The 12,695-nt window shown below is 41.5% G+C and overlaps 1 protein-coding gene across 1 annotated transcript in view; it reads left to right on the forward strand.

The window, feature by feature from the left end:
* Positions 1–12,695, forward strand: part of WIPF1 (WAS/WASL interacting protein family member 1) — a 33,613-nt gene that overhangs the window by 11,903 nt on the left and 9,015 nt on the right. The window contains exons 2-5 of the mRNA XM_015561824.1: positions 741–829; positions 4,383–4,512; positions 9,934–10,131; positions 12,646–12,689. Of these exons, the coding sequence (XP_015417310.1) occupies positions 779–829; positions 4,383–4,512; positions 9,934–10,131; positions 12,646–12,689 (423 nt within the window). The 5' untranslated portion in view covers positions 741–778. The remainder of the gene's footprint in view (positions 1–740; positions 830–4,382; positions 4,513–9,933; positions 10,132–12,645; positions 12,690–12,695) is intronic.

Below are 12,695 nucleotides of genomic sequence, written 5' to 3' on the forward strand. Positions count from 1 at the left end.
ACCAGAGCCACAGAAGCATCAAACAGACTGTCCAACCTATGAGGGAAGGCAGGGGTGAGGGGGTAAGAGATCAACCAAAGGACTTGTATGCATGCATAGGAGCATAACCAATGGACACAGACAGGGGGAGGGAGAGTGAGGGCATGTGCTGGGGGGTGGGGGTGGCCAGGGAGAGGTCAATAGGGGAAAAAGGAGACTTATGTAATACTTTAAACCATAAAGAATTTAAATTAAAAAAAAGAAATTAGAAAGAAAGAAAGAAAGAAGGAAAAAGAGGGAGAAAGAAGGAACACACGAGAAAGAAAGAGAGAAAGAAAGGATTTTGTCATGGAAATGAGTGAGGAAGAGAAGCCACTTGTTCATGAGACTTTGCAGGGACACATTTCCAGCAATATCATCACCTTCCAGCTACCCAGGCCACAGGCCCAGGGGCCCTGCACGGGCCATTCCCCCACCTGCTTGCCACCCAGCAATACTTGAGCAATACTCAATTTCACAGGGTGGTGGAATTGAGCAGCACAAGGTGCTGGATTTTGCTTCCAGTCTCTTCAGGCACTTAGGCTGAGAAACCTCCCTGTAGGCTCCTTCCAGAACAGTCACAGCTTAGCATATGGCAAAGGCAATCCCACCTCTTATGAAAGTGGCCTGTGTGAATAGCAGGCACTTTGGTGGGAAAGAGGGAAGAATAGGACAGAGTATTACTAAGAAGTCTAATACGGGACTGTGTTTTGTTTTTACAGACTAATCAGCAAGACTGTTGAAAGCTTAGCTGTCCAAGATGCCCGTCCCTCCCCCTCCAGCACCCCCGCCGCCGCCCACGTTTGCTGTGGTGAGTGGTTCCTCGCCCTCCATTATTCATGCATGAAGCCACCGACTGAAGCTGACTCTGGCACCCATGTGTTTGTTTTCAATGTTTTTGCATTCTGGCTTAAATATGATATGGGGAGCTTTCCAGGTGCTGGTGTGAGCCAGAACCAGGGTGGGTTGTCTGATGTCTCCTGCCGTGCACAGTGCACGTGTGGGCCATGGGGCAGTTGGGTGTCCTCTGCCATGTCCAGTGAGGGAAGTGTCCTGTTCATTCGTTCCCATGCACTGACCCAAGACAGGTAGGTTTGCAAGGGCAGTTCTGCCCTGTTTCCATTCAAATGGGCCCAACTTCTGGGCAGGACAGTCCAGAAGCCCAGGTCTCTATCTGAAAACGCATCCATTCCAGTGTCTTCCAGACCCACTCTTTTCTTTTTCTCTGCCATTTGCCCACTCTGTGTTTTTGACAACTATCCCCCACTCCCATTACCCCAAGATCTCCTCATACACCCACACCCCTCTTTAAATCTATTCTTGCATTTAGACATCTAAATGCAAAGGAATTTCTTCCCTGGGCTCATCCTGATCCTTGATAGACCCATCCTCTTCCAGGAAGCCCACAGCCTTTCCCGGGGTGATACAGAGGCTCCCAGCCATGCCATCACAAAGGTCTCCGCCAGTTTAGGAAGCCGGCATTGCTTAAATGCTCCCAAGGACGGGCCCTTCATTTTTCATGTGGGGAAAACTGAGGCTCAAAGATGAAAAGTCCTTTGCCCAGGCTTCTATGGGCACATTTCTATAGAACAGTGGTTCTCAACCTTCCTAATGCCACGACCCTTTAATACAGTTCCTCATGTTGTGGTAACCCCCAATTTCATTGTTACAAATTGAACATAATTAAAGCATAGTGATTAATCACAAAAACAATATGTAATTATATATGTGTTTTCCGATGGTTTTAGGCGACCCATGTGAAAGGGTTGTTCGACACCCAAAGGGGTCTCGACCCACAGGTTGAGAACCGCTGCTATAGACCATCTAAGGTTGGAACCTGGTTGGAAGAACAGACCATTAATTAGCTCATTGCTATTTGAGCTGTGGTCCTCCAACTGCTAGTTAGAGCCCCCAAGGAGATAAGCACAGAAATTGAGAGTAAGCACATAGAAACACAGCAACTTGAAAGTGTTTTGCCTGTTGTTTTAAATATGTTTGTACTGATTTGAGAGAGAAAGGGAGAAGGAGAGAGAGATAGAAACATCGCTGAAAGAGAAACATCAGTGGGCTCCCTCCTGGGGAGTGAACCCTGACTGGGAACTGAACTGGCGAACTCTTGGTGTGATTGAGCTCAACTCTTGGATTGATGCTCAACTCCTGAGCCACACCGGCTGAACTGCCTGTTGTTTTTAAGATTGCATTTTTGTGCCTTTTTTTTTTTACTAAGTTACTGTTATTTTACAAAAATATCAGTCCATGATAGATTGTAAGTTTTTTCTTAAAAATTGGTCTTTTACTTAGATAAGTTTGAAAAGCTCTGATCTAATATCACAGGATTAGTTTATATTTCCCCCCAAAATGTAGGTTTTATACCACTGCTGGGTAGTATATACTTTAATTTTTGTTTTATTTCAATGTTCATGTGTTTATCTTAATACGTGCTCTAAAAAATTATAACTAGAACACCCAGAGTTTAATAGGGAGTTACTTTAAAATAAAATGCTCACTGAAAAGTAGTAAATTACATAGTGAATAGACTTAATAGAAATATAAAATAAATGACAGGTAGCATGAGAAGATGACCAAAATCATGAAGGCTGTACCAAAATGACTGAAATTTGGGAAACTTTATTAATTTTTTCAATTGATATATATTTGACACATAATGTTGTATAAGTTTATGCCATACATGTTGGTTTGACACATTTATATATTATAATTAGCTCTGTCGCTTTAGCTAACACCTCCATCACATCACATAATTATCTTTTCTTCTTTGTGGTGAGCACATTTAAAATCTTGCCTGTTAGCCTGATTATAATGCAGCATTGTTGACTGTAATTACTGTCCTGGGCATTAGATCTCCAGAACTTCATCTTCCAGATGCAAGTCTGTGCCCTTTAACAGCAGCTCCCCAATTCGGGGAAGGGACATTTTAGACCCACATTTATCCTTCCAGCAGATTCTAGGGAAGGCTCTGCAGCCAGACTGCCAGGGTTTGATCCTGGCTCCTGCTCTTACCGGCTGGGTGACCGCAGCGAATGATCTAACCTGCCTGCGCCAAGTTTCCTTGTCTCTAAAGTAGACCTACTGACTCCCTTTCTGAGGACTAAATGAATTAATACACACGAAGTGCTGAAACAGTGCCTGACCCATAGTCAAAGTGATGTTATTGTCATGAACAATGTCAAGATCCTTGCAGCTTAACACACAGAGATTCTATGTAGCCAACTTGAGGGTTTTTCTTAGCTCCCCCTCGGCCTCTGACTGCCTCTGTAATAAATAACTAGGTACCAATGGTTTAGCATCAAGCTAAACCTCCCAGGTTTACCTGCCATGGCCCTCACTGGCACCTCCAAGATCAGATCCTTCCTGAAGGGCTGGGCCAGCCGAGAGGGACTCCCAGGTCTACCAGATGGCCTCTCCCTAGGACCAGGCCAGACCAAACCAGTTTCCAAGTGTGATAGACACAGGCACATGCCAACTTCCAAGTTCGTATGCTGGGCTCTTAGAGTCCCCACTCCCTACAATAATCCTGGATAAACAAGAGCCCAACTTCATAGTAAGGATCTCTCCCAGGAATTCTGAAAGAATAGGAAATACTCAAATATTTTATAGCAGCACTTTTGTCGACTCTGCAATCTCTGTGAGCTAAGCTTTCAAAGAAACACCTTAGGCCAAAGGGACATAGGGAGTTTTGAGTTAATGGAAATGTTACACACTTTGCTTGTGGTGGTGGCTACAAGCAAGGTGATTGTATATGTTTGTCAAAACTCACAGGACTCTACATTTAAAGGGTGCTGTTACTATATGCAAATTATACCTCAAGTCTCTTAAAAAGAAGGGGGGAAAAAACTTTGGCAATGTAAACAGAAGGAATTGTTTTTCTCAAACTTTGGTGGCTTAAAAAATAATACAAGTGACCTGTTCTGCTAGGAGCAGTTTTCTCCTTGTACCAGTTAGTTCCAAAAGATACGAAAGAGAAGCTCTTCTTCAGACACATTCTAGAGAATGAAGCCTTGTAGCATCCTGTAGAATCTTCCAGATTCAAGTTCCCTTCTCATTTCTAGCCATCAACCCGGGCATTGCCGGTCACGGCCAGACAGTGGTCTGAATTTTCAGAGACTTCTATCGGGAACTGACTCTACCTGCATTAAAAATAAATGTCATTGATTTCTGCATCTGCTCCCAAATGTCTGGGTCATAAAAAGAATGGCACCGGGTCTAAAACTTGTGGAGAATTTACAACCTATTGCCAGCAGCCTCAATCCCAAGCTCCCAACACGCTAGCTGTCTCCACTGAGGGTTGTAGCACTTGATTTTAATTCAAGAGATGAATACGAGTTTGCATGGTTTCCTTTCAGGCCAATACAGAAAAGCCTGCCTTGAATAGGTCAGAGCTGGCTGGGAGGAATGCTCTGCTCTCCGACATCAGCAAAGGGAAGAAACTTAAGAAGACGGTCACCAATGACAGAAGCGCACCGATACTGGACAGTAAGTGAAGGAAGTTCCTTTCCATAGAGAGAAGTGGTTTATGGCGTAACACTCCACCCTACCCTTCCCACCAAAAAAATTTTTTTTGGTTAACAACAGCTGCAAAGCGAGCAGAATAAGGGACTGTGTCACTCATTGTAGGCCACGGCTTCGGCTTGGGTTCGCTCTACTGCTGCAGGAAGCCAGTATAATAATTCTTTGTTTAAGACACACACAGCAGCGATTCTCTGAATTATTCAAACACTTTCTGGAAATTAACTCTTTGCTCCACAGATCAAAAGGCAGGATGAAACAGGGAAAGAACCCTATCCTTGGAATCAAAGGATACGGGTTCAAGTCCTGGCACATCCATCACTTACCAGCTCCAAGCCTACTACCTTCGCAAGTTCATTGTGAACATAAATGAGACAATGCTGTAAAAGTGTTTTGTTGCCTGCAATGTGAAACTCAAGGGTAAGATATGATGTTAGGAGCTTGGAGAAAGAGGAAATGAGATCACAACTTTGCTTATATACCCATTGTAAGCCTGAGATATTTTCTGGAACAAGGCAGGGTGTGTATACACAAACAAGTACCCACCACACAGGGCTGCTTATTAACATTTACAACAAAATGCAAAATTATACATGACTAGAACCTAGGATAGTTACTAATCAGGCCTTGTGACTATCTCTTCACATTCCTACATGTTTCCACTGCCAGCCAGATGTCTCCTGAATTCATACTAGACCACAGAGCCCATTTGGACTCAATAGAAAATAGACAAGTAAATAATGATGCAGGATTTTAGCCAAGTGAAGGATAAGAAGGGCTTAGGAAGAATTTCTAAGAAAGGTGCCTAATAAGAGAAGGAGAAGAATTAGATGAGACCACTAGTGTAGGAGGTAAATGGCAAAGAGGAAAGCCAAGACAAAGGCTTTTGAATGTTGTTCTATTACCCAGCAAGATGGTGCAAATAAGAATGCACCATAACCCCAAAAAGGAACTGTGAGGTCTTTGACTCTTGATACAGTTTTACCTCCAGATCAAAACTGATGTGGTTAATGTATAATCAATCCCTTAGTTCTCCTGATCCATGTTACAAGATTCCCCCAAGGGGAATCCCAGCACAGTCACTTATATAAGGGGAGCCTTGGTCCAACAACCATCAAGTCATGATGCCTGGTATGGGGCCAAACAGAGCCCAATGGTTCTCTCCACCATGAGTGGGAGGCTAGGCTCCAGAGAGGTGGATGTGAGTTCCCCAGATGTTGAAGGAGACTGGACATTCTAGGACAGGGGTGGGCAAACTTTTTGACTCGAGGGCCACAATGGGTTCTTAAACTGGACTGGAGGGCCGGAACAAAAGCATGGATGGAGTGTTTGTGTGAACTAATATAAATTCAAAGTAAACATCATTACATAAAAGGGTACGGTCTTTTTTTTTTAGTTTTATTCATTTCAAACGGGCCAGATCCGGCCCGCAGGCCGTAGTTTGCCCACGGCTGTTCTAGGACCTAGTCCTTAATCCACTAGTGAAAACTCATTATATTCTATAAACTCCACTTATCCTCCCATTAAATGGAAATAAATGTTAGTTCTTCCTCCCAGCTGCTCACTTTGCTTGTTGGACACAAAATACAGCCCAATGCATGCCCTTGTTATCCATGCAATTGCTTGGCCACCAAGACTATTGTCACAAGCTCTTTGCAAGTGACAAAGTCCATCTATGGTTTTGAATTTTTTTGCAGGTGAAACCTCCCTGGGCTCTATATCAAAATGTTATCATAGTTATGCATATTATAACTCTTAAAGTCCTGCAGTTTAATTACTAACAAAGTGACCTGTGCCAGTTAGCTATCTTCAACTGCTTTAGCTTCTCTACGGAAAGATACACTCATGGATGGTATCTGATAGTGTATTGATCTCTTTGAATGTTTAATACCATTTAAAGGTGTCCTATGTAAATGTAATATTCCAAATTATATCATTCATTAATGAATAATATTTGAATGACAAGGGCATTATTAATATTACTAGAGTCCCAGTGCATGAATTAGTGCACAGTCGGGTCCCTCCTGGCTGATAGGGGCCATCTCGTCCAGTCCCAATCGGGGCTGGCTGTGGGGGGGGACCGCAGGAGGTTGGCTGTGGGAGAGTACTGACCACCAGGGGGCAGCTCCTGCATTGAGCATCTGCCCCCTGGTGGTCAGTGAGCATCATAGCTACTGGCTGGTTGTCCGGTCGTAACAGTTGCTTAGGCTTTTATATATATAGATTGACAATATTATTGCTACAGAGCCAACAAAAACATGCTAAAACTATTCCATAAAGAAGAAAACTCAAATGAATAAAACTAGAACTCAGGAAACAGATAATTAACACATTGCGTACCGCATAGAAATCTCTAAGACATACTCCAGGGACCACACGTTTTTGGGCAAACTGCACGTTATTTAAATCATCATAATGCACTTTAGGTGTTGTTTTTCAATAATTATAACATTTTTATTTACAAAAACAATTAAACAATTAAAGTTCCTAGTACTCTTTTAACGTATGGTACTATGTAAAACATTTTCCTCTATGAAGAGGGACCAAACAAAATTTATGTAAGTATCTAGATTCGCTCCTTTTTCCATGGGCGTGAAAAACGAGAACACTCGTGAGCGGTCCTTAACAGATGGCGCATGAAACACGAGAAAACTCCTGAGCGGTATGAAATGTGTTAAGAGATTCAAAGCAGATTTTTTTTAAATCAAGGATGCTATGATGAAGTTATATGCTAAATCATTTAGAAATCTTAAATTTATGTTCTAAGAAAAACATAAATTTACTAAAACTTACTCATGAAACCTCAGTGAGCAAGGAAAAAGTTGAAAGCATTATCAATTATTTTCCCTCTAAAAAACTTTAGAGCCAGATGATTTTTATCAATAAATTATTTCAGATTTTAAGTGATAGCTAATTCAATGCTGTATAAATTATCCACTCCCAAATACAGGAAGAGATGAAAGCCCTCTGATAGGTGTAATGAGACTGGCATGATCCTAATATCACAATTTGACAAAGGTAGCATATAAGCAAAAAGGAAACTATATATTAGTGTTCCAGTGGACCTGTGGCAATGTCTGGAGGCATTTTTAGTTGTCACAACTTGGTGAGGGAGGAGTTCCTACTGACATCTAGTGGGTATAGGTCAGGGATGCTGTAAATGTTCTACAGAGAACAAGACAACCATCCACAAGAAAGAATTACCAGACCAAAATGTCAGTTGTTCCAAGAGTAAGAAACACTATTAGAGATGGACCACTTATGATCATAGATGAGTGGGTACTAATGGAAAAAACACACAACAAAAAATCTAATTCAATATGTGTAGTAAAAGAATAATTCATCAACATCAGGGCTTACCTCATTTTTAATGTTAGAAAATCTATAAATGCATCATATCAATTAAGAAAAACCATATAACTTTGAAACATTAGAGGCATTCTCATTAAAATCAAAATGTTTTCCTTTAGCAACATTAATAATTTACATTTTTATGGAAGTTCAGTCATCAAAGTTATTACTTATATAAAACAGAAATAAGATAAGATACACAACTGTTAGAAAAGAAGGGGGAAAACCTTTATTATTTGCAAACCATTTGTCTACTAGAAAATCCAAGATAATTTTTGGGTACATTTTAATTTGAAAAGAACAAAGTTGTTTATAGATATCAAATGAAATTCATGATGCCAATCATGACCAATCACAAATGTTAGTAGGAAAAACAATTTTTATATAATTTTAACAAACAAAAATGTATTTGAAGTAACCCTAACAAGAAGCCTGTGTGACTCATATCAAGAAAATTACAGTCCTCACCAATTTGGCTCAATGGATAGAGCATCAGCCTGCAGACTGAAGGGTCCCAGGTTCGATTCCGGTCAAGGACACCAAAAAAAAAAAAGAAAAAGAAAATTACAAAACTTTACTGGATAAATCAGTAGACACAGAAAATAAACCATGTTTCTATCCGGTTTCCCGGATTATTTTGTAAATCTCATATAATACTCATCAAAGACTCACCACGGTTTTTTAGAGTAGAACTTTAAACAATGCTTAACCTCATAAAACATACATGCATAAATTATTTTTTTAATTAATTTCAGAGAGGGAGGGAGAGGGAGAGAGACAGAGAAATATCAATGATGAGAGAGAATCCTTAATTGGCTGCCTCCTGCACGCCCCCCATTGGGGATTGAGCCCGCAACCCAGGCATGTGCCCCAACCAGGAATCAAACCATGACCTTCTGGTCCATAGGTTGATGCTCAGCCACTGAGTCACACTGACCAGGTCATAAATAAGAGACAATTTTATTTTGCTTGTTAAGTAATAAGAGGTGATGTTATCAATATGATGGTATCAGTTCAAAGGAGATAGGCAGATGGGTGCTGAAATTAATTTACAAATAGGTGAAAAATGGATCAATATCAGTTGCCTTCCACTGAACACACCAATTTGCATTTCTATGGACTAATATTATTTGTATTATTTTTCTACAGTTTAGAGTTGTAAAATAGCTCAAAGACAATGGGAAATAACACAGAAGGCTAGACTTAATAATCTTTTTCTTCTTCATTTGCCCATTTCAAAAGCTTTCATTATTTTTTGAAAATAAATACAAAATAAAATATTTGCACTGTCTCAAATTGCAAAGAATTTTTAAATGTGAAAGCCTACCGTTGGGCTTAATGATACTAAAAAATTGAAATCAACCTAAAAGACCCTCAAGTAAGTAAATAGTTAAATAAACTACAATACAATCATCATGTTCTAAAACACAGTGCAGTCCTTTAAATTCTTCTTTTTAAAGAGTATTTAATGTTATGGGAAATGCTAACAATAAAGTGTTAAGCAAAAAAAGCAGGCTAAAAACTGTCCAGTGAATGTTGGTCTTAATTTTAAGAAAAAAATAATAAAAATGAAAAGATACTGGCAGGGGGAAGGGGTGGGGGGAAATATGCCAAAACACTAGGTATTTCCAAGTAGTGAAATTATGAAATATTTTTTATTCTTTTTATTTTTACAATTTCCTTTTTTCTCACCTTTTTATTGCATCTCCCCCTCCCTTGAGACTTTATTTATTTGAAGATCCTTTTATTTGCCAAATAGATATTAATTCATATGGCAGCTAGCCAAATGGGAGGCCTGGGGCCAGACACACCTAGCGTCCATTCTTTCACCGGGCCTGTGACTGCCCAGGAGTGGAAGGAACCCCTCCTTTTCTGCTGAGGGTGGGGTAAATCCTTACAATCCTGCTTTTTAATCAGATTCCAGTTGTCTACCACAGGCCCAGGTTTTGTTGTTTCTGTGTGCTTGGTCCAGGACTGGTGAAGGAGACTGGCAGTGCTTCCAGATCTGTGTAGAGATCGTGTTTTCTTCCTCTGCAGAACCTAAAGGAGCCGGAGCTGGTGGCGGCGGTGGCTTTGGCGGAGGCGGCGGATTTGGCGGAGGAGGTGGCAGCGGAGGTGGCGGCGGTGGCAGCGGTGGTGGTGGCGGAAGCTTTGGAGGGGGTGGACCACCCGGTTTGGGGGGACTGTTCCAGGCTGGAATGCCCAAGCTGAGATCCACGGCCAACAGGGACAATGGTAAAGCGTTTCCTTCTCTCTCGGTCACTGAAGACCAGGGTTTGGTGGTTTGGAGGCTTGGCATCCCCGCTTAGGCACCGCGCCCTTTAAAACATTCTAGATTGCTTGAAATGTTAACTTAGAAGAGAGCCTCTGTGGAGCATCTTTTTTAAATTAAATCAGTCCCAACGTGTCCTTGGGGTAACTTGTACTTTTTTCTAAAGGGTGAGCTAGAGTGGGAAGAAAAGAAAGGAACAAATGGAACTTGCCGCCCTGGAAACTGCCCAGGGACCTGGCAAATTCCGCTTTCTTTGTGAGGCAGCCTGACCCAGCTGTCTAGCAGAGTAAATACTTGAGAGCCACATTTCTCACACACTATGGAGTGTGTCATACGGAACATAATTACATATCTCACTAAGTCTGAAAAGGTGTTTTGCTGACAGACATTCGGCGTTTCAGGGCCAGTGATTCTAAGTCTTCCCTGCAGGGAGCCAGGGAAATGAGTCCTTCAGGATTGTGTGTGGACCCGCTGGCAGAGGGGGAGCTGAACCTGGCCGAGCCCAAGTGAAAACCTCACAGAGCACGAGGCGCTCTCCTGACCATGGCAGGAGCTCAAGAAATTATATCATAAAGCTTTCTTTTTTCATGTTTACTGTTAGAAAAATTTTATCTCTAATTTTGTGAACTTGTAAAATGTCCACTGGGGAAAGTATGAAATTCCCACCTTGGTCTGAAGATAAAGTCACTGAATCCTCAGTGACTATTTTAGCACTGGATGGCAAACTCTAGAAAGAGACTCAATAATATGAGAGAGTCTATCTTGCCTGACCTGCATTGAAATTGAAATTTAAAACCGACCAGAAGGATTTTAGGTAGCTGATAAATGCATACATTTAGTACTTTTTTTTTTAAGGTGAAGAGATTAAGGCAAGAGACAACTGGAAGTAAAATAATAAAATGAAGGTGGAATTTAAGTTGGTCCATAAAAGGGTATACCAGAAGTATATGTTTTCATAGTATACTATCCACGTAATGGATCCTATCCATGTAATGTAGTAGCTGCAGCTTTAATCTGAACTTGGAAGATATAACTTATTACAAGTTGGCGACATAAAAATATACCACACAGTCAAGGACACTACATCTTCTTTTAGTACTAAAGTTGAAACAAAATTCTAGAGTTCACATTACTCCGCTGTATAAATCCCTCCCAATGCCTGTCATTGTGCTTGGACAAAATCTGAACTCTTTTTGGCCTACGAGGCTCTCTGACCAGGCTCCTGATGGCACTCCGACTCCATTTCCTAGGGTTCTCTTTCCTCCATGCTCACTGTGTGCCAGGCACACGGGCCTTGGTTTTCAGTTTTTCATTTGAAGTTCATTCCCCTCTCGGGGTCTTTGTACCAGCTAGTCCACTGCCTACTGTGCTAGCTGCATCTTTCCATGGCTGGACTCAGCTCAAATGTCACATCCTGAGAAGAGCTACCCAGCCATCCCAGCATCCCCAGCATCTCATTGGCCTGTTTTTCTTTTTAGTACTTGTAATTTTCTGAGAACATTTTTGTGTTTGCTGGTCTGTTGTCTATCTCCCCCCAAAAAATGTAAAGTATAAAAGAGAGGATCTTTTCTATTTTGCTTACTCCTCTGTCTCTAGCATCTAGAATAATAATGGCTGACATACAGCAGGTGCTCAGCAAATATTTAGTGCATCGCTTGGCTGTACTGGTAGTGTTCAGGCTACCCAATTTTTGATTCTGGGGTGGTGGTTTGAATTTTTCTATAACCTTGGTTCCCCTTTAGTTCTTCTCTTTGTTGAACTAGTTTAATATTGTGTAGTAGGGTTTTCCTGTCCTGCCAATATTTAAGTGGAATTGACCCAGTAGGAAAGAAGTTGTATAGTTGTTTACTTCTTTGCAGATTAAGATCATTCACTGGTATTAACTTTTTCAATTAAACTTCGACAGTTTTTTTTCTTAGTTCCTTCTTATTTCTATCATAACTTTCCCATTCTATTTTTCTACCTTCTCTTGGGAGTTTCTCTTCAAAGAGACTAGGTAACCCTTCTCCTATGAAGATTTATACTGAGATAACTAATTTCTTCACCTTAAATGGCATATTTTTTTAAGCCTAAGAAGTACCAGGGCAAGGAGGCAGGGATGGTGACGGGGAGAAAAGAAAATCATGAGCAGAAGTCCCATGCGCCACACTGTCCTGTTCTTGTCCTCTCGTGCGGAGGAGGGTCTCTCCAGAGCTCTTAGCAGCTTCCTCTTGGTTCCTGCCCACACGTAACGCAGGAGGTCTCCCCAAAGGCCTGTAGGGAGCGGCCGGCTGTAGAACCTCAGGCCGGAAGGTAATGGAGAGCTGGCTCTGTTCCTCTTCCTTCAGGAAAGGCCACACCAAACCTGATTTAAACAGCAGTTACCTGTATCTTGTAGCATCTGGGAAAGGATGTCCAGCTGCTGGGAATCTATTCTGGTTCCTGGTTTCTTTTAAGGCTCCTAATCTTCTAGCTGAATTTGTCCCCCTGTTCTGCAGATTCTGGAGGAAGCCGACCCCCGATTTTGCCGCCAGGAGCAAGAGCCACG

Source organism: Myotis davidii, unplaced genomic scaffold (assembly GCF_000327345.1).
Source record: "Myotis davidii unplaced genomic scaffold, ASM32734v1 scaffold370, whole genome shotgun sequence".
NCBI lineage: Eukaryota > Metazoa > Chordata > Mammalia > Chiroptera > Vespertilionidae > Myotis > Myotis davidii.